The sequence below is a fragment of the Macrobrachium nipponense genome, chromosome 4, assembly GCF_015104395.2.
Source record: "Macrobrachium nipponense isolate FS-2020 chromosome 4, ASM1510439v2, whole genome shotgun sequence".
In the NCBI taxonomy this organism is placed as follows: domain Eukaryota; kingdom Metazoa; phylum Arthropoda; class Malacostraca; order Decapoda; family Palaemonidae; genus Macrobrachium; species Macrobrachium nipponense.
The window spans coordinates 124,285,831-124,308,887 of record NC_061100.1 but is presented as its reverse complement, the minus strand read 5'-3'; the positions used below and the strand labels follow the sequence as shown (position 1 = coordinate 124,308,887).

Here is a 23,057-nt window from a genome sequence, read left to right as displayed (position 1 = left end):
CTTTTTGGAATTCAAAGTTGGTTGATAAGGTTTATTATTCATAAGAGCTTCAACCCAGTACCTCAAAGTCCAAATCTGCATGCAATTATGAAATTTCTAATTGCTTAATTTAGTCGTGCTCGTAATTTATTTGAGATTTATTGAATATCATGGTATTCTTCCTTTTTTTCCATGTAACTTAGTCCTATTAAACATAATGAAACCATTTTTAAATTAATATTTTAACAGTTTTTAAGATTGTTTATTAGGAAGCGTAATATCTAGAGGTATTAAGAACAATAACTTACGTACTCTTAATTCCATAAGCATCGTTGTAACAAACATTTTGGAACCTATAAATTCCCCCCCTATCTTCAGGCTATGTACACTATTCCTTGAAAGCAACAAGATGTCCAGAAAGTACTGAACTCTTTAATTGTACAAGCTAAGAGCTACTAGACTAGTTTTGTCATCTGCTTTGTTAGATTCCATGTAGACAGTCCACTGGAGCACAGGTGCTAAACATGAAATTTTTTAGATATAGAAATGTAGCCTGTGGATATACATATTGTATTGGAGAAATGGGAGTTCAAAGTCCCCACTTACTGTTAAGGCAGCATCCAACTTTAGTCTCAACTATTGGCCCTGTTTATAAATTCATAGATCTTGTGTTATCTAATACGTACCCCCTAGGATTGAAGTATCCTTATTGTATTAATTCTTTTGGTATATGGTTAATCAGTAGTAAAGTTGATTTTAATAGTTATTTATTGGCCAGAATATTCTCTTAATGTTACTTTTAAAATAATATAACTTTCAATAATTCATAATTCATTTAAATAATAATGTAATAATAATATTACAGGATAATATTGAAAGTAGCATTGTCTATTGTCAGAGATTCTACTTATAAATTTTTACATCTTACACTGTTGCTGGCTGATAGTTGGTTGAAAAAAAATAGTAGGCTGCTGGTTTTATGCAAGTAGGGAAATTGTCAGTCGGTGGTGTAATTTTAATTAGTTTGTTTTCTTTGCCCCATGATTATCTTTTTTTATACTATACTAGCCATAGACAATAAGTAGAAGATAAAGAGAGAAGAAAAGGATAGTGATAATGCTTGTGTTGTACTTTGAAGAAACATAATCTACAAGGAGCTTTCAATATCTGTGTAATGATTATTTTATTGCTGTATGGGTCAGAATTTTTTAGGTATTTATTGTTTTGATATTATTATATACAGTAGTCTTTCTGTCTGAAACCACAAAATTAATTGCATTTGTATTTGTAGAGAATAATGCAGTCTCTATTATTAGAAAAAGATATCATTGGCATGATTACATTCTATGCAGTGATAATTGTTTTCACCAATAAGCTATTTATATGGGACAGATTCATAGAAAAATAGTACTAGTTGATTCCAGATTATCCTTCTTATGCTAGATGAAAGACAAACCTCGTTAAGAGAATTCAAATATATCAGTTGTTTCTTGCACCTGCACTATTTGAGTTCATCCATATCATAAAAACACACACTAATCTTACAATTGTAATGTACTCTTCACCTTCTGTCTTGTATGCTGTCTTTCATTTCTTGAACATTTCAGATATTTCATCTTAGTACACTCGGCAAGGAATGTTAAGATACAGTTTTTTTAAATCTTCGGACATATAGTGTTCAATAATGCCACACCTGGCAACTCTAGAAAGTGGGCGGAGCTTCAAAATCATAGCGTTTGTTGCTTTCTAGATTTCCATTAACTTTACACCATAAAGATTCTGAAGAGGTCCTTTAATAATTTATAATTGAATGTAGAAACAGGCTCTATATTATTCATTAATGTTGATTTGTTAACGTCAGTTCAGGGTAGAATATCGATCATCCTTTTTTAAAACCTACTGTGAAACCTTATTTATAAGTAATGTTTAACACTAAACTGACATAACATTCATTGCGTAATTGAAGATGGATCTTAAACAATGAGAGAAAGTGTTTTAAAATTTGGTCAGTACTTGTGGAAATCGTGAGGAACAATACAATAAAGAATGAAATATTATGACGATAGAGAGAGAGCGCGCAAACATACGCCTATTGATAGAGATACTTAATTAATTAAATTTACTTGGAGAGATTAAGTGACATATTTTTTTTTCAAATTTGACAAAAGTGGGGAGAGAGAGAGAGAGAGAGAGAGAGAGAGAGAGAGAGAGAGAGAGAGAGAGAGAGAGCACAAACCTAGGCCTATCTATAGAGATACGGTACTTAATTCATTATATTTACTTTGAGAGATTGAGTGATAAGAGATTGAGTGATAATATTTTTTCAAATGTGCTTTAAAAGAGAGAGAGAGAGAGAGAGAGAGAGAGAGAGAGAGAGAGAGAGAGAGAGAGAGAGAGAGAACAAAATCTGCTTACGTGAACGCTTAAGCCTATTTATAACTACTTAATTTCATTATATTTTCTTTGGGAGATTGGGTGGTAATATATATATATATATATTTAAAGTATGTTTTAGAAGTGGAGAGAGAGAGAGAGAGAGAAATTATAGTATTGGTGACGGACTTGTGACAGGGAAAGGCAGAAGAAAGAGCGGTGAGTCGGTGCACAGATACCTGGGAAACAGGGTGATATGACTGCCAAGATCGTGCTGCACTATGCTAGATAAAATTTGAAGGATCAAAATATTCAAGTTAATTCTCTAAGAAATTCATACCCTAATCTTGATTTCATTCGACAGTTGCCATAACATTCAAAGATTGTAAAAAGACGTGGAAAATTTTAGACACAGGCTGCGGTCATTCTTGCTCTCTTGATGTAATCTGTACTTTTAAAAATCGGGTTTCATCCACAAATCATTCCCGAAAAAAGCTGTGTTAACTAAAAATAGTTATTACCACAAATAACTCAATATGTATTGCACAGGCAATTAAAGTTTTATATCGTGCAAATGATGCTGATGTGTTGAGAGATCTTTCAGCCTCGCAGCAAAAAAATGCATTTATGATCTGCTTTGTAATGGGAGCATATAGCCAGAAAATCTTTGAGCTGACATGCAACTTTAATAACCTTGATAAAGATTTATGTTTAAAGATGGTAACTTTGTAAACAGCAACTAGCATTCGATCCATGTCAACGTCAAAGTAATCAAAGTGTGAAATCCGTTACGTAAGCCAGTATCCAGTGACTTGCGCTTTCCCGCTCGAAGTTCTAGGGCTCCTCCTCATCATAGAAAACGCTCTTGCGGATGCAACTAGATTTACTCAACCTACCTTAGCCTTAGCAACATTGGCTGCCATTGACGTCAGCTAACATTAAACGCTTTGGAATACAAACATGAGTTTGTAGAAGCTTTAAATAATTGCATTCGCCACTTACAATGATACAATAATATCCCCGTTCATGAAGGAAAACGAGTATATATTGTCGTCGTGATACATAGCACTACAATCAGAAATTCACATTCTATCTACCAGATCTCTATGAACGAATCCATCTGAGAAATTCCAATTGCTTCGGACATATATCGTGTTTTTAAGTATCTGAACGGTTTTGTTTGGCAGTTTTAACTAATATGATACAATTTGCAATGTATTTTCATATTCTAGATTAAATTTAGCGATATGTCTTTTTAGTAAAAACAAATGGGAAATTCGATGAACGAAAGCTAATGAAAACTGTATCTTCAGTTTTCTTGTCGAGTGTACATATGCCATTGTGCCAAAGTAAAACTTTTGAGGTCTGTATCACATCTTTCTTACCAGATTTAAAAAAAATTATACGCCTATTTACCAGCCTGCCCTTGTGACCAGAGCATCTCAAAGCACTTATGCATTATTTCTAATTTATACACATTTTTACCAACCTGTCTACATGACCCAAGGACCCCAAAGTATTTGTCCATAATTTCTGAATTTTATAGCTTTTTGCCAACATGTTTATGATCAAGGACAAAAAAGTACTGATCTATCATTTCTGAATTATATTACTAACATGATCAAAGGAATGATTCATCATTTCTGAATAACATCTTTTTTGCCAACCTGTCTTCTTGACCCAAGGACCTCAGAGCACTGATCCATCATCTCTGAATGATACAATTTTGTCATCAACCCACCTTCATAACCAAAGCACCTTAAACCATTAATCCATTGCTGAATTGTATAGCTTACTCGCTAACCTGTGTCTGTAAACCAAGAACCTCAAAGTGCTGATCCATTAATATTCTGAACTTCAACCACCATTGGTATCATCCTGTCTCCGTAACTAAAGCACTTCACAACTGTTCTGTCATATGTGACCAAAGCAGCAGAAAACTTTTTGATCCATCATTTCACGTTTAAACTGGTAAATGGATTGCTTTTACCCCAACATGATGGTTTAGTGTGAAAATAGCAAATGTTTGTTTTAAAAGAGCCAGTATTCCCCAAGTATTTAATGATAATAAAGAAATTTGTGTCAACATATGAAAGAATGTATGAGTGGTCTTTGATCATCATAGTCCATTTTATTACTTTAATTCATATAACTATGAATGAGTTCTTTTTATTTTTATTTTTTTTACTTGTAGTCCAGATCTAATTCTTTTTATTTTTTGTTTACTTTTAGCCAAGATCTTATTAGCTGAGCAAAGATTCCTTATTGTTTTCTGTCTGATGGCAAGAGGTTTTAGTACATATTGTTATGCCATCTCTTGGAAGTCGAGCACATACAGGTCCTCCTTGAGATGTGATGTTAGTTTTGGAAAACCTATAGCAAAGCAAAAATAGTGGAATTTAAAAATAACTGTAATGTTATGGGACAGCCATATTGTTGCTGCTGTATTTTTAGTTTGTTGAAATATGTGTACTATTAACTTTATCCCTTTCACACAATTATTCTGTGCACTTATACAATTACTAACTGGACCTCGTTGAAACTGGATGGTATCAAGCGAAAATATTTATTAAAAAAAATTTTTATTAAAAAAAATGTTAGAAGCTTTCGTGGACTAACAGTCCTCATTGTCAAGTATCCATGGATACTTGAGCAGTGGGGAAAAGCTTGTAACTTTTTTTTAATAAATAAATATCTCTGCTTGATACCATCCAGTTTCAGTGAGGTTCTGTTAGTAAATATATATACTATAATTATTACAATAAAGGTAGAGAAAGGAATTTACAATAGAATTACTGGAACTCAAAAAATGAAAACAAAAACTTGTAATTTCCATAAAACTGTTAAAGAACATCTTAGAAGGAAATGCCAAGAATGTACTTTTTATTATTTTCACATTAAGTGTCTAGCAGTACTGCAAAAATGTAATCACTACAATACATATGTTGTAATCACTACAATACATATGTATATATATTTCTTAGTGCTTTCCATTTCCACTCAGGAAAATCTTGCACTCAAAGAAATGAAAAATTCGGTTCTTCATATATTGAGTAACATAATAGACACAGCATGATAATGTTTTCAAAAGTGTTTATTCCCGAAAGTAAAATTCTTACAAAATTTTGTCACCATTTTCAGTGAATTTTAGAAGGCATAAATTTTTATTCATTTCTTTAAGACTGATTTTTCAGCATATTGTAGGTTAGTTCTTAAGTAACAATGAATAACAAAGACAGCTGATGTAAAATAAAAATCTTTACAGAAACATTACTTTATATACAAAAAAAGAATATTTACTTAAGTATAAGCAATGCAGAAGTGACAATAAAGATGATTTTAAATATGTGATTCCAGATTGACTTGACTGTGCTTGTTACTGTCCATTTAAGTGTTTAGTGGCAAACTTATGGTACTGATGTTTTTATTTTACACAATGTAATATACCGTAATTATGTAGTCATGATTTGTTAGAACTGAGTTAAATAACCAAACTTTCAGATTTCATTCCAGTTCTACTAATGGAAAAAATATGCACTCATATTAATGAAAATTATTAATAATGTACTCCAAATACACTCATTGGGTTCTTCATATACGTACTGTATTCAGTACTAATATGCACACCATAATAATTACATATTCATAGCTACAGTATTCCTAAAATAGCATTAAGTTACACATTTTCATAACCTTGGCACATTCTTGTGAGTAGAACATTTGATTTTGTTTCTTTAAGAATAAGTTTTTAACTTATTATATTATGGTTCTTGATTAATGATGAATGATATGTTTATATATGCACTAAAGTAGAATTCTTAATGGAAAAATTACTGTATTTGTAAAAAGCAGTGTAGTACTGTACTCATAAATAATGCATCTACAGGACAAAAAAAAAAAAAAAATTATTTTAATCCTATGATTCGTAATGGACTCAAACTACTTGATACTATCAATTTCAGTGTCAAGTGGAAGCTTTATGGCTCTAAATGTTAGCTTATTGCGTACAAAAATGTGATTAATATAGGGTATTTAAAGTGTTCCAATAATACAATACTTAACAAATTCCAGTGTAAAACATTCAAATGATGTCAACATTTTTGGACAGTGTTACACTGCCTATTATTTCACTGTTTGCTACTGCAAATAGATGTTTTATAAATGCACAGTATTTAGATTGTAGATTTTTTATCATTTTCTTGAATGAGGAATGTTGAAATAGTTATTAAATGAGTGCTGCATGTATGCAGGATCATCAGCATGCTCTTAATTTGCTTCTTATCTTTTAAAATGGTCAAGTTTGTGGATTGTGGAAGCCTTAGTCCCTGTGTGATAGTTACTGATAGACATTATGGGTGTCACCATACTTCCCAGTTTTTCTTAAGTTTCTCCTCAAGCAATCCCCCTTCTCACCATGAGCAGGAGATATATAGGGCATTACATGACAACAGCTTAAAATCACAACATAAATACAGGAGGGTATAATAGAAGAAGTAAACAGAAGACTGTAGAGAGGGGTGTGCAGTATACACTAGCAACCACATGGCAGACTGAGAACAGAAGAGTACTGCTGCTGCCTGGCTGCCCCAAGTTCACGGGAGAATAATGTGCCAAGCATCGCTTGACTGGAGAAAAATTGGAACTCAAACATTGGAGTACAGTTTTTGTAAATGCATATTCTTGCTTTTGCCATCTTAAAATGAAAATGTAAAGCAAATACTAATCTTAAGGGCTTCATTGTGTATATGGTGATATTTTTAGGATACCATTTTTCTTAATGTAGTCTGGATTTGAAAAACTAATATAATCAACAGTAAAACCAGAAAAGCAGTATTCATGTGGACCAATTGTAAGACTAGTCAACAGTTACAGGTTCTTTTCTGTGGGTAAATATCCATTTTAAATAAAAGAAGGTATTGTGATAACCTTAGATTTTAGCAATTGAGCTTAGTTTTTAGCAACTGTTATTTTTAGTATTTTCTAGTGACCAACCTCTAGAAGCGCGATATGTTATGTTTGTCTTTTTTTTTTTTTTTTTTATAGTCCCCTATCATTACTTTGTGTATCAGTTGAGAGTGAGTGAGTTTTATTTTTACTTGATTGACATAACTTTGATTCAGTATTTAAAACAAATTAACTAGGATTAGTAATATACATAGGTTGGCATTGAAAGTTATAGCTTGGTACAAAGCTTTAGTTTTTTCAGATACCATGATAATATAAGGAAAAATAATTATCATTTTAATTTGGTATTCTGTTCCTGCAATAAATAGCTGCCAGGTGGTTGTAATTACAAAACAGATATAATGCAATTGAATGTTTAATCATACATTGCTGCTTTGTAGTACAAAAGTTTCAATTTAACTCTTCGTTTTGGAAATTTTTTGGTTCATACTAGTATCTTATCTGACTGAAAAGTTCACAGATTTATGAAATCATAAACAAAGTTGTTCACAAAGTAAACTTTTGTACTCATGAAGATCTCTTTCTCTGTAACTTATTCATTGAAAACATTTTCAGTATGTGTAAAATGATGCATACTTATTTAATATTTCGTTGTATAACATGTTCTATGGTTGTGAATACTTGAATAATGCTGGACTGACTACTGATACTTCAAGAAATTTTGTATTGATTGAAACCTCCAATTACTATTGATGTTTGTTGATACTTTAGTAGCATTAATATGCTTGAGTATGACCCTGTGGGTCAAGCTTTTATATGATATTGTGTTTGAAGTTACGTATTGAAGAGCATTATGCTTTGTAGCATTACAGTATACAATTTTTGGAGTTGGTTGAAATTTCTACTAACTTTGACATACCAAGTTTTATGCTTTTACTTCTTCAGAAATCATGAATAGTCTATTTACAAATTGAATTGTACTGGTATTCCAGTTATTTTTCATATTTAATTTTTTTTGTGTTTTTGCTTTCTAGAATTTACCAAGATGCCTGTTAATACTAAATTTCAGTGGATACAGCTTAAGTGTGGTTTTTATATATTAAGATACATGTAATGGTAAAGCTTTGACATTTTTGTGGTCTTTTTAAATGAAATCTAAGGTATAAAATAACCATTGTGGTGTTTAAAAGATAATGTATGAAACTTACAAAAGAGAATATTGAAAGCCACTTTCTAACTCACATGAGTTCTGATAAAAGATTAGTGGTTATGAAGTAATTATAATACCATTTTGGTTTTGAAGGTAGAAAAGAAATTTTGTCCTTTGAACTTTTAGCCTCTACTGAATAGTGTCATCAAAAGAGACACTTCTGTATCAAAGAAGTCAGTAAGGGAGGATGAAATGGTATTTGAATGAGGGAGACTTGTAAGTAGTAAGGAGAGTGAGGTAAGATAGTTTTTTCCATTAAATTTGTGAGGCTTGAACTTTGTTTGTGCACTGATGTCACTGGTTCGTTTTCAGCACTTGACAGGGTTTTATTTTGGCATGGGACTGATTATTGTGGAGTGCTTTTGATTGAGAGCTGAATTGAGGAATGGTGCACAGAAAGGAAATTGTTTTGCTTGGATAGGTAATAGTTTTTGAATTCTAGAAGGTATTCATTTTATGTGAGGTGGTAACCATTATTATTTTAACAGCCTTACCATATTTAGCAGTGAAAATATTATTGTTCAAAGTTTGCATTAAATGTTCTACAGGGTTGAGGGGTTAATAGACATAAATTTCTAAATGATTGTATTACAAAGAAATTTGGCACAAAGGATTTCAATTCTGTGAGTGTACATTATATATTATTTTGGTTGGAATAAGTCTTAGGTTTTTTAGATTGCTGAAACAAACAGTGAATTTTGTTTTGGTCATCTTTTCTCTTTTATCTTTATCTTATCAGTGCTTTGGAGTTTGTTTGCTTTTGGCCAATTGTTGCCAGGTGAGTATAGCATCATTAAAGCTTCAAGGCATTAAATTTTTTAAATTGCATATTGTCACTTGTCTTTTCAGGCTGGGGGTGGAGGAGAACCAGCAGCAAAGAGAGTTCGCTTGGGAGGTCATCACCAAGGAAGCATGGGTGGTCAGCAGAGCTTCTCTCACATGACACAGCGAAGTCATCCCAATCAGGCAAGTGTAGGTGAAATTTTTATTTAGTAAACTCTTGGTACATAGTATTAGATCTTTTCAGTCATATTGATTTGTATCCTAATTTGAAGTGAAATATCTAGGGAATTCTGTATGGACATTTTTGGTGGAAGTATTAATGATATTATTAAATACTGCCATCAATCCCATGTTTCTAAGACATTACCTGTAAGATTTACTTGGGTTTTTCTACCGCAACCTCCTTGTTGCATCAGCCTGTTACAACATTAAAAGGGACAATTCATATGTTGGTACCCATCCACTCTACATCACACTCAGAATCCCACCTTATTCTTTTGTTCAACTTCTGGCATTCACAGCTTACTAAATTTCACCAGCAGTGTTTGCATAATTCAAGCCATAATTTTTTCTTCTCAATACTACTATTTTTGCCTTTAATTTTTCAAATAACTTTTCAATGTAATCATTCATTGCATTTTTGTGATGAAAGAGTTGTTCTGTTTATACCCAAAAACAGGTTTACAAAGATGTGGGACAATATTTGTTTGGTTGGTCATATTTAGGGAGCTCGCCTATTGGCTGTGAGTCTGGTTAACTGTGGAAGGCACTGATTGGTTGGCACTGGGGGTTTGCTCATGGTTTGAGGAGAAGGGCATCTGTAGCATTGTCTCAGGCATCCATCTGTTCTCCAAACAGTGGTTGGTAGGAGGAGGATTTCCTGAGTAATGTTGAGAGTAGGTTTCCACTGAAAAATGGTGAGGGACTTCTTGTAGTGGAGGTGGCTTTGGTTCATGTTGCTGCCAAGTATCGTGGTATTCGTCATGATCTGCTGTCATTGGGGGGCATTGCCATGTTCCAGCATGCAATGTAGGTACTATACCACATTTTCATGTAGATGGATTGCAGTCTTATTAGAGAGGTTGGTCATTGTCATGCCAATGTAAGAATGTTAGCATCCATTCATGATAGAAAAAATTTGGACAAAACATTCAGTCTGGACAGAAGGAAAATCTTTGTACAGTACAGTGGAACCTCGGTTTTCGTACATAATCTGTTCCAGAACCTTCCATATCCGAAACGTACAAAAACCAAAACAATTCCCATAAGGAATAATGTAAATACAATTAATACATTCCAAACCCCCTAAAATATTCTTAAAAATTAAATTTTATAGGGAATAAACAGTTTTACATACAGAAAACAATGAGAAATATAAATGACTAGTGAAATGAATAAAATGACAAATTTTTACCAATTTGTATTTTTCATAACTTACAAACCTGAGGTCTTAACATTAGGATAAATACTCAGCGCCAGCTGGAAACCGGAAAAGTTAAAATCATTGTGTACGCAAGGGACTATTGGCATCTGTGCTTGGTCACGAGACATGTGGAGCCACCCACTTAACCCTCTAACTCGTGACCCCGTTAGTTATTTTCTTACTGCCTTTAAGAGAGGACGTAACATCACTTACCTTTATGTTAAACACTTGTTAGCATATAGAAGAAGGGGAGGGAGGAGGAGAGGTTATTGTTTGGAAAGGGAATCTCTCTCCAGAAGGACTTGAGGTTTCAAGGACCTATCTGGGGTTACTTCTCTTTACTTTTGACTGGCACTATCTGAGGTTACATCCCCTCTGTTGTTTACTAGCATTAGGACCAGCTTGAGTCTTATTAGACCTCTGTCGCACAACAAAACTGTCCAGAGACATTTGTGTCTGGCATTTCTTTAAAATTTGCCTACAATTGAACACGGCAGTGTCATTAAACACAGAGACACGCACATAATTTTTTACATTCTTCACTTTGCAAACATGTACTTAATCAGTGACATAGGCACATTATGTATGCCCATTTGCTTTCTGAATTTTTCAAACCAGCCTCTGCTGGCCTTAATTCAACAACAGCAGCGCTTGTTGGTATTTTCTTACCGAGATCAACATGCAATATCGTCCAACACTGCTACAGTACTCTCATAAATTCTGTAGTGTTTCTCAGCTTTTTTTTTTTTTTTTTTTTTTTACAGAAGGCTAGCACTTGGAACTTTCTTAAGCCCCATGGTGGCATATTTAGCAGTTGCACTCAAATAAAAAGAAGCACAAAAAGCACAAAAACAAAGAACACAAAACAGAATGGAAACAGGAAACGTACGATAACCAAGACAAAATTTTGTCGAAAAAAGTCTACGAAAACCAAAACACATGAAAAGAGAGGAGTATGAAAACTGAGGATTGACTGCACAGGCAGTCCCCAGTTATCGGCGGGGGTTCCGTTCTCGGCAGGGTGCTGATAAGTGGAAACCACCATTAACCGAAACCAGCGATCATGATGCTGATAACCGGTTAATGGCACCTTTGTTAGGTATGTTATGGCGCCATAACTCTATTAGGTGCTGATAACCAAAACGTGACCCGTCTGGCGCCATAAAACCGGGTTGGCATTAACCAAGTCCGCTGTTAACCGGGGAGTGCCTGTACTGTTTTCTATAAAGTCTTTTTAGTATCTTTGTTAACAGATGAGCGTGTATTATATGTGATGGCATATAAGACAACCCCTTCCCCCCATTTTTGGAAGAGAATATTTAGAAAAAAAATTGTGTTATTCAAAACCATTTAATGTTATTGAAACATAGAGCTACAGTATGGTAGAAAAATTTGGACAAAGCATTCAGCTAGGACAGAGGAAAAATTCTTGTCATAGTGATGATTCTACTGCAATTCACAAGAAAAAGCAAAAAGGGAAAAATAAAAGCAGTGAAGGTATAACAAATCCTATATTCCCCCTCCCATCATTGGTATGGTATTTTGATTCACGTTAATTGAATGCAGTATGGTACAATACTGTACTCAGCTTATGCCAAAATGGCACATTTACTGCAATTTGCATCTGTCCCAAAGGAAGGTCATCATGGCAGTTATGGATGGCCGTCTAAAAACATTGATGTCCACGGGACTTCTGGGCTGGATAAATATAAAACAAACCACAGGCTTAGGTAGAAAAACTGGCTGGGGGGTTGGAGAGCAAAGTAAAAGTCAACTCTCCAAGGCTGTTAAAGAAAGACTGGTGCATCAAGAGGTTCCAAGCCCAGTCAGTGACCAGCATCCATCTCATATATGAGTTGCCAGATGCCACAGCTTCCTGGCTTGCTTTACAATCTTTGTTTTTTAACCAGTTTCCAGTTGGCACGAGAAGATTATCCTATTGTTAAGGCCTCAGCTTTGTAAGCTATGAAAAATACAAATTGATTAAAAATGTAATTTTTTTTAGTTTGTACATATATGCTTATGTTCACACATGCATTGCATTAAGGTTAAAGTTGCACAGTGTGTGTGTGCTTTTTTCTCTCTCTGTGGACTACTTAATAATTCCAGATTCTTTTATAAAATGAGAGCAAGAGAGAGCAAAATAAGTGCTTAGTTTCAGTGTCTGCTTTGTCAGTGTGTATGCCTATTTGTGTGTCTATGTCTGATGTATCTGTTCAAATTAAAACACTCCACACTATGGTCAGATTTAGGTAGGCATAGGATAATTTTCAGTTTAAGATTGTTAATTGATGGTGAAATGACATTTCAGGTGTTTATTGATGGTGAAATGACATTTCAGGATACTTTTAAGGCATTTTAGTAGGATATTCTTGCAAACATAAAATTCTAATAACCAGCAACTCTCTGGTCCCAAGGGTACCAGTTATGAGGGATCTTACTGTAATGATGATGATAAATAATAGTATTACAATCAAAATTATGTTGAGTTAATACTGGTAATATTACAGAATTAAAGAGTTTGTCTAGGTGCAAGCATAGGTAGTGTACAGTGTCTGGGTTAGGTTTCCCTACTCAAGACCTCGACTTCACATATTGATGTATTTTGAGCCCCCCCTTTTAGGAAAAACGGTTTGGGCCTTACATGCAAGCAAATGCATAAAGTAATTCATAATTTGTGAATTCTTTTTCATTTTATTCCTTATTATACATAAATTGTCTTAGTAGATCATTTCACTTTTTCTTACAGCAACATCCTGGACATGTTCAGCAAGGTGGGATCATGAATTACACAAGTGCACAACAGAGCAGCAATTTCAACCAGCGATACTAATCTTGCAATAGATACAAAGTTGCAAATGGATTCAGCAGATACTGGGTCTTCCACTGGTTGTTGGGTAGCCTCGTTTCTTGTCTCTTAAAGAGACCGCCATTTTTCCTTTTAGCTTTGTAGACAGAAGTGGTTTTTTTAAAAATATTATTTACTTGAATGATACTGCTGCCATACAACATGAGTATCACAAATAACAAACAAAGAAAATTATTGTTGCCAGTTCTGAAAGTGTAAAAAAGAAATTAAGTAGAAATAGCAGTCTATATTTCTGCTGTTGTAAGTAAAAGTTAGGTATATTAATCTTTGGTGTTTTTCATAATCATTAAAGTTATGTAGGGTACTGTGTGTGTATAGACTTTTCATTAATAAATCCTGAACATGTTATAAGGTATGAATTTAGAGTAGTTTGCCTTCCATGAGTTTTTGAGAAGTTGTAAATGTGCGAGATCCTTCCAACCTTTTGTTTTCTGGTATTATGATATAATGTAAGTAAAATTATTAGTTCAATTCAGTATGTATGATCATCACTATAATTTATTTTAGAATTGGAAGTTGTTGAGCATATGTGTTTAACTAGTTGAAGAACATTGTATGAAACATGAATTTGATAAATTTTGGTCATTTTGTTAACCAGTACAAATTCAAAATGCTTCTGAAATTATGTAGTTGTCTTAAGGTTAAATTATAAGATGGTTTTCAATTGTATGCAGATTTAATTATGTTTGTTTTATTACAGGACTTTATTATAAATATTCCCAATATAAAATGAACAGGAGGGAGAATTTGAATATCTAATCTCAGTTCTTGTGTTATGACCTTACTCTGATGAAAATTAGAATAATCAGTGTACTATCGAGTTGACTATTTTATGGTAATTAATTGCTATAGCCAAGATAGTCAGTTTTTGTGGTTAATTTGTTTGGTGAAAATTAGTCAAAATTAGTTTTTCAGTATAATTTAAAATCGTCAGTACTTTCCGCATAATTTGTTCTCTTATGTGTGAAGTATTCAGTGAGCCAGAATGGTTGTTGAATCTCTGTAGTAAGGTAGTTAAAATAGCCGAGAGGGGTAAAATAGGTCGGTGACCCTTTCCTGCCTCATACTTGTCACTTCATTCTTTGGCTGCCATTGATAGAGGATCCATCAGCTGTCTCTTCCTGAAGTGCTCATTGCTTTATTGATGAGTAGCCTAGCCTAGCCTACTACCATTATTCCTTATTCCTTTTACCATTTTTCTTGCCATGTGCATTGTGCAATTATTTTGTGCTTGCTTGCTGTCTTTGGTTCAGTTTTTCTTGGTCACGTCAAGTAAGCTAGGCTAATTGTGCTACTTGTTTGGGTATTCCTTCTGTGTAATGAATATGCTTCTTAGATCTCACATCAGTGGGTTAAGTATGGGGAGGAAGCATATAAATGTTTCACCAGGTTTATCAAAGGGTATCACTGTTGATAATGCCATCAGATCTTTTTGGAACTTTCTTTCCTCTTGCTATCATCCCTTTTCATCCTACCCCATAGCTTTACCCTCCCCAGGAGTCTCATGTCGCCCGTGAACTACAAACCTGTTCAACTCTCATCTAAGGTGAGGACATTAGAGCTATCCTCCTTTGACTGCCTGAGAAAAATGCAACCAACTTTGAATGTTCTGGGTATTTTCGCTGCATTCTTGGACATGCCCACAGAAATAAATTTACCAAACAACCAATCATGTCTTATGCTGCTTGTGTTCCTCTGTCTTTCTTGTTTGATGCAAGTGATGCCCCAGTGGCTGTGGTGATGCTAGTAGCTGAGCAAGTTGACATTGTGACTTCTCTTGCAGCCTCCATCTCCCTTTAGAAGAATTGTTGATATTGTTCTTTCTCTTCTTCATCCTCTTGATTCTCATACTTGGCCTACGAAGAAGGGAAAGTCTAAGGTCAGTAAGAAGAAATCCTGACAGACTTGTCCTTCTTGCTCTCCCTCATGGCAGAAGAGAGGGGCCATTTCACCATCTGGTGTTTTATGTCAGGTTTGCCTTTCTACTTTCTTCTGGAGGGGTTAGAGGCAGAAGTTTAACTTGTGGGGAGGACTTTGGGACTCCCTGTTCACCATAAGGTAACTTCCAAACCCTTCCATGGGGCAAAGGTATTGCTGCTGAACATTGGAAAACACTTTCCCCAGTTTCAGAAGTGAAGCCTTCTTCATTTAAAGCTTTTAAGCCCTTTAGAGACTATTCATTAATCTCTGCATTGAATGGAGAATGCTCAACTGACTCCATTGACAGTGGAAATCGCGTGTTCAGCATTCAATGTCATCAGAAAGGGTAACTTAACAATTTCAAATTTCAGGTGAAAGGGCAACTTCAGATTTCATGAGAGGGGCCAACTTCATGATTTCAGTAGGCTTTCAGAATACATATGTACTTCATATACCCATTCATCAGTACTTGAAAGTACCTCTATTTTGTCTCCAATAAGACAGTATTATAGTTCTAGGCTCTGTGCTCCAGACTGGTGACAATTCCTTGGGTTTAACTTGGTTATTTGCCTTTTTTGGTACCTGGATGATTGGTTATTCCTGGCCTCCTCCAGGGATTGTCTGTTAGCTTGTCACAATTGAGGGATGGTGATTGTGGTCAACTGGCAGAAGTCAGATTTCATCCTCAAGCAGCAGATTAAGTATCTGGTTATGCTTCCAGACAAAATAGTAATAAGAACCCTCCAGTGGGCTGTTGTGAAAACAACCCACTCTGCTGTGGTACCTGTCATTTTTGGAAAACCTGTCCCCACAGACAGAACCACCTTTGGTTGCTTTAGAAGCAACAGAAATAAGTGTTTTCTTCTTGGGATCCTGCCTCCCAACGAATCCCCATGAGTTGAGAAGTGAGAGACCTTTCATGGTGGTTAGATGACAGACACCTGACATGGGGAGTTCCAGTCAGTTCCTCCCCTCTGGGAATATGACAAATTTTTAATCAAATTGTATTTTTTATAGCTAACAAACCTTCAGCCTTATAAAAGAAAACTTTCCAAGTACAAGCTGGTAACCGGGGAACACAATCAAAGATTGTAAAGCAAGGAAATCTGTGAGATCTGGAAAATATTGGTCAAAGGAGGGTTGGGCTGGGCATCTGAGGGGAGATATAAGTTCCACAGGGTTCCCCTCCTCTGGAAATACTTCTGGTTTTGGACTCGTAGAAGAACGGATGGACCACACACCATAGAGGATGGCAACATAATGAAAATGGTTAATGTTGCAAGCATTCCAAGTCAGTTTGAGAAGGTGACAACAGAACCATAGTTGCCTAGTCAACAAGCAGGGAGCAAACAGTGTCTTTAACCCTGTGCCACTTGGATTGCAGATTCATGAGTGGGCAGCTCTCCAAGTCAGATCAGCGGAGTCACCAGACCCAGGTATTGAGAACAGCACAGAGGTAAATTGATGTATCAAGGTCTACCATGATCATTCTGTTTACAACCTGACATGAAATGACTTTTATACCCCAGCCTCATGGGCAGTGATGGAGGATGCATTTCAATATCCCTGGGACAATCTGGATGTATGAACTTTCCACTTCCAATTTCACTGGTATTTGGATGACCAGTGGCCTTTATTGGCCGCATGCCAAGAGGTTTGCAGATCTGTTGCACATATCACAGATTTTCTCATCTACCTTTGCAGTAAAATGCTAATCACTTGGCCTTATCTCAGGTTTTCAAGCTACAGAGGTTGGATCTTTTCACAGTAGTCATTCCCTCCCTGGGAACTTCAGCCCCCAGAGTGGGATGTAGTGATGTTTTGAAGCCTTACAGGAACCCCCCCCCCATGAACCCCTCTTGCAGTCATCTTATGGAGATGTAACGCCAAAAGACGTCTTGCTCAGCATTTAGGTGTGGGGATTCTTGGGGAAACTGAGAACCCTTCATTTCTGACAAGAGGTTTGAAAGTTTCATTTCTTTACCTTTCAGACGTCATTAATAGAGACCCCGATGAGATGCCTGGCCCATGTATAAGTTACTATTTGGAATGACCCCACTCCAAGAAAGAGATGCCTAAGAATACCTGTTCCTTCTGGCTTCATGAGGTTATCAAGAGGGCCTATGATTCTTCACCAGAGGAACTTTGCCTCCCTTCCTGCTCAAGAGTACATATAGTCAGGGATGTGGGACCATCTCTCGCCTAGCAGAAAATTTTTTTGGCATTTCAACAAGAGCAGGTGCCTGGTGTAGCCAGACTACCTCTACCTCATTCTGCTCGAGGGATGTCGCCCACAAATCCCTGGGTACATTCTTCTTGGGATTGGTGGTAGCTACCGGAGTTGTGTAGTTACTGGGAACCAACAGGGTACTTCACTCTTCATCCACATGCATAAGCTTTGTTTCTCTCTGCAAGAAGAGTGAATGAAGATTAAATGGTTATCCCTTTCTGGGTGTGTTGGGCCAAAAAGTACTGTAATCAATTAAAGTAGCTTAAAATGCATTGCTCTCTGCCTTTCTCTTTTAATAAAGGGCGGTCAAGTTCTCTCTGAGCCCATTGTTTAATAATAGCAAGAAAATGCTGACTACTGGTGTACTTTTCACCAGCCGAGTGGAAAATTAGGTTTCATTGCATCTTTGCACAGGCCAGGTGCATGACCTTGTGCATGGAATTCAGTTTCTTCTCGATTCTGCTGGGACTTTCCCCTCCTTCCTGGCAATGGTAGTATTTTATAGGGCAAACCAAATTTTTTATGCAATTTGTATTTTCCTAAATATACAAACGAGTCGGTTAACATGAGGAAAACCTCGCAGTTGCACTGAATCAATTTTTACAAGAGGGTAGACAGTAACACAGAAGAAAGAGAGTATAGTAAATGAAGGCACAGTAAAAGGAATGAAAGGGGGTTGCAGCTAGGGGTTGAAGGAATGCTGCAAAGTAGTGCCTACATTGCACTGCAAGTGGTGCGCTGAAGGTGCTACCTCCCTTATGGGAAAGGAGAGAATGAAGTAGCAAATGCGAGACAGGCAAAGGAGTGTCTCTCACCCACCCTGTACCTTTATAACTACATTGTTACAGATTCAACAGCTTTCCCAACTCACAAACCAGAGCCTTTCATATATGGAGTATCCTTCAGTGTATATGTACTTAGGAGAAAATGAAAATTACTTTGGGTTACTTTTCATTCAGATATATACTGAATAATGCTGGCATGTTGTAAAATTTTTAGATTAATTGTTGTCTGACAATGGGTCCATGACTTATGATCTTAGTATGTATAACGGTTTTCTCATGTTAAATTTCAAGACCTTTGATTTCAATTTGTGAATTTAGTAACTGGTGGCTTTTTTACAGTGTTAGTGTTATAATGTATTAAATTGGTAGTGTTCAACAATGCAGACTTGGTATAGAAGTTTCATCTTAACAGTATGCTTACTGCCTTTTATAAGTCAACTGATTTTTTTTTATTTTAATGACATAATTTGACATTTCATGTAATTTATCTTTTTGATATGTTATACATCATCATTATGGTATGTCACGATTGTAAACTGAATGAAATAAAGAACTATTTTTTATTACAATAAATGTTTTCTTAACCTATGCTAGTGAAATGAAAAATTTTAATAGAGTTTTAGGAATATTGTATTTATTTCTGTCACATTAAGCATATAGGCAAAAAGAATCCTTACACCTTCCGAGTTACATGTAAATGTGCCAGTTAATATCGTGTTCTTGTATTAGCACATGACCAACAAGCTTGTAACAAAGTCTACACAGGTCTTATCCAAACAAATTAGTTTTTTTTTAATTAATTTTTTTACTTGTGTGTTGGTAAATAAAAAACAAATTGTAGTTGTGTGACTGCAGACAGAAGGTATTTTAATAATTTCTTGCACGAACAGGTTAATATTTGAAAGTGTGATATATTGTTGCCTGCGGCCTTGGGGAAGTGAATGGGACAACCACTGCTGTATCGACTGACAGGCAGATATTTCAGTTTATACATGGCATGTGGAAGTGTGTATTCAGAATACTTTGCTTATTTACATAATTTTTTCTTGAGTATACTAATCATCATAATAGCTCAGAGATTGGGCAATTTTAGAACTATTGTGCCTAATACCTATTGGATGAATTTTGAAATCCCACCAACTTCATCCAGCGTTTATGACATACATACATAAAGCTAAAAGGCTATCCTAGACATGTACATACATAATTTGTTTTCTTTGTTGGGCACTAGAAGGATACTTGGACAAAATGAAAAATAAAGGTCATAATAAAAAGGTGAATTTGACTGAAATGGAATGAGTGCTTATAAGGTCAGGATATAGCGAAATATATGGCAAATCAGTAGCATAGGCCTAGCTTCATTGGGCCATGCATCATGTTCTTGCAGCAAACTACATATATTAAATTTTACTTAACAGTTTACAGATGTAGATATTACTTATGTATGAGAATAGTTATTTTTATATACAATGAAACTGAACATAGCATAAAGTTTGATAGTTGAAAAAATAGAGATTTGAACAGTTTGTGAGCACAGGCCTACATGTTATCCCGGGTATAACGAGGTAATCATTTTTAGCTCATCGTCTGTGTATTTGATTCGAGCCCATTATTTGGCACAAGCTTATTTTTTGTCTGCTTGTGTAGGTATATTATTGATATCAATCGGCATGTTTATGTTTATATAAAAAGGGGTAAGGGTTCTTTTTATATATCAATATTCAATTATAAAAGAAACGTGTTACGGTAATATTCATCAAAATAACCAATGATATCACAAGCACTGATTGTCAGCCAATCACATGCTTCCCAAGTATCTGTGCCACATCTTCACCCATGGGTGGACAGATGAAATTAAACCAACTACTATAAAGAGTTATGTGCTAAAAAAACCTTAAAAATTATAATCCAAAATACACCCTTGCACAACAAATTCAGCTTCAAATTAAAAATTTATATGATGGTAAGAATGCAGAAATATGCTAGATACCTCCCCACATGAGCATTAAATGAAGATGCTGATCCACAATAGAAACGGAAGAACGAGTCTGCCCAGACAAAACTGCAATACCTGTGAAGCAAGCACCACAGGTCCAAACAAAAAATTTAGGGGCTTGTGGGTGATGTCCCTCTGGCAGAATGAGGAAAGTAACACTTACAACTTGGACACCAGTCCTCTTTACCCAGAAGCGCCGCAAAGATTGTCGAAATAGGATAAGGCCAGTCCTACATTTTAACCATGAATCCTTATCTAGTAAAGAAAGTGGTTCCCTCCTCAGAAGTCAAGTATGTAGTATTTAACCATGAATCCTTATCTAGTAAAGAAAGTGGTTCCCTCCTCAGAAGTCAAGTAGTATTTGTTGGGAATCCCACAAAGACAGAGGATATCATCCCTGGGCACTTCCTCCTATGTTAGCCCAAGACAAAGAAAAGAAGCCAGTAATCCATCCCAAAAACCCGGGTCCTTCATGAAGTATCTTAAGGTTTGCAAGGGATGCCAAACGCATCTTGACCAGAACCATCAATCAGTCTCAGCAGGAGGAGTTTGAGAAAAATACCTAAATATCCCATCGGAAAAAAAAAATAAAACCATCCTTCCCAAGATCTGACAGCTGCCAAAAAAACTCCTCACTGAGGTATATTAGTCAAACACTTTTTCAAGAGAAATCTCTCAAAAAAGTCTTTGCCCAACAGCTAGTAAGGCACTTGGGTTAAGTTACAGAGTACCAGTTAACCATCCATTTGAGAGAGCAACACGCAACAGTAATGGAGGAAGAACAAGTATTAAACAACCTGACAAGTAAGAATAACACCACCAAGTGGGGAAATCCAAGACCTTTGGACTGATAACCAACTTTAGAGTCGAGTGCAAACCAAAAAGCCAAGCCTTACCAGAGGGAGACCTCTATTCGTGACAATCAGTAGCACTGAATACCACATAACAATCAGTAGCACTGAATACCACTTGACAATTAGTCACAAGGAATAGCCAGGATCTAGATGAGAAAGAATGAAAAAAAAAAAAGTTATCCAAAATTATCTCCCAATGAGGAGAAAAGAGGTAAAAGGACAAAAAGCATAAAATCCAGCACATTTCCAGAAAATGAAATATAACTTCCATTATTGCCTCCAGAAAACGGAACAGGAACAAAATACTGCAAATTTCTGCTCAGTGTGGAAACTACAATATCTCGGTTGATATTGGTACGGCAGTGAATTGCGCATGCGCGAACCCTTGTTTACCGCCTCACGCATATCCAAAGACTGTATACTGAAGTATATACAGTCTTTGGGCATATCAGTGACAGCAAGAAAAATGGTGTCGGAACAGCATGAACCGCGGAATAATACATTAGTTTTCGCCGAAAAACACATGTTTTCAGGCTTTAACGAGCTGAAGAGAGCCATAGACATCTATGAAGACTAAACTTTCAAAAATTGGGTAATTCATGGTATATACGTAGGTCACGAACGATCGAATCGGCACTGAAAAGAATTCCGAAAAGATTAAAAAAGGATTATATATAAATATATATACTACCATCGTACCTTTGGTGACTTCCTCGGCCCTTTATTCTGCCCGACATCGACAGTTGCAAGGGCCGTTATACACTACAATTCTTTTAATTCACCTCATTGGGTATATTGCAGCTGTCGGAGAAGACGATAGAATTTACCAGGTAGTGAAATGGCAAAGTTAAACCAAATTTTAGCATTACCCTATTCCATTAAAATCGGGATAGTGTTGTTTTTGTAGCACAAAAAAGCGGGACAAAATTCACAAAAGCTAAACAAACAAAAAAAGGGTGAGGGACATTTTGCTAACTGAAAAAAGGGGGACAGATGTTCAAAAAGCGTGACTGTCCCACCTAAAAGCCGAACTCTGGTTTACATAATACAGTATGATTAGCAAACTGGTAAACGGATACAGCTAACTGCCGTATCTACAGCAAGTCAAGAGCGCAAATACGGCACCAATGACAGAATCTGCCGTACCCTCACCGCACTATACTATAATTTGTACGGCAGGAAGTCTGAAATTGACGCATGCGCAATTCACTGCCATACCAATATCTACCACGATCGGGATACGGCTGCCGTACCTATATCCTGTGCCGAAGAAAAAATTCCAGCTCAAACCACTAGACACATCTTGAGGGAATAAGAACTAGTACTACACACCAAATTGATTCTAACCAGTGAGCTAGTCTGCCAGCCTGTTCCACACTGGCAGACATTGTAGTGGTGTGGTTGTGGCGGAATCAAAGCCAAATGAAAAAAAAGCTAACTCCCCACAGTTACGTTAATCGTACAAGCTAACAAAATTTCCCACAGTCACACTTTCCCCTTTACGTTACTTTTTACCTGCAGGACAATCGGTTTAACGACATACCGGACACACAAAACACAAACACGTACTCACCTCAGGCTCCAGATACTCGGGGATAGGCTGTGCTGTCCGCTGAATATAGGCTAGATGAGACACAACCACCGCCGATAATCACAACACAATCCAACCAACCGAGAACCACAACTTAACAACCCAACAAATCACTGAGAAGACGAACACCAACAGCTGG

General features: G+C 35.9%; 1 protein-coding gene across 5 annotated transcripts in view; it reads left to right on the top strand.

Annotated features, from left to right (window-relative positions):
- Positions 1-18,313, top strand: part of LOC135211126 (cyclin-dependent kinase 8-like) — a 268,054-nt gene extending 249,741 nt beyond the window's left edge. For 3 of the 5 annotated variants that reach the window (XM_064244242.1, XM_064244243.1, XM_064244240.1), the window contains 2 exons: positions 9,317-9,439; positions 13,423-18,313. In XM_064244242.1, coding sequence (XP_064100312.1) covers positions 9,317-9,439; positions 13,423-13,506 — 207 coding nt within the window. In that variant the 3' untranslated portion in view covers positions 13,507-18,313. The remainder of the gene's footprint in view (positions 1-9,316; positions 9,440-13,422) is intronic. The other 2 variants (XM_064244244.1, XM_064244241.1) reach the window with 1 other exon arrangement.
- The last annotated feature ends 4,744 nt before the right edge of the window (positions 18,314-23,057 follow it).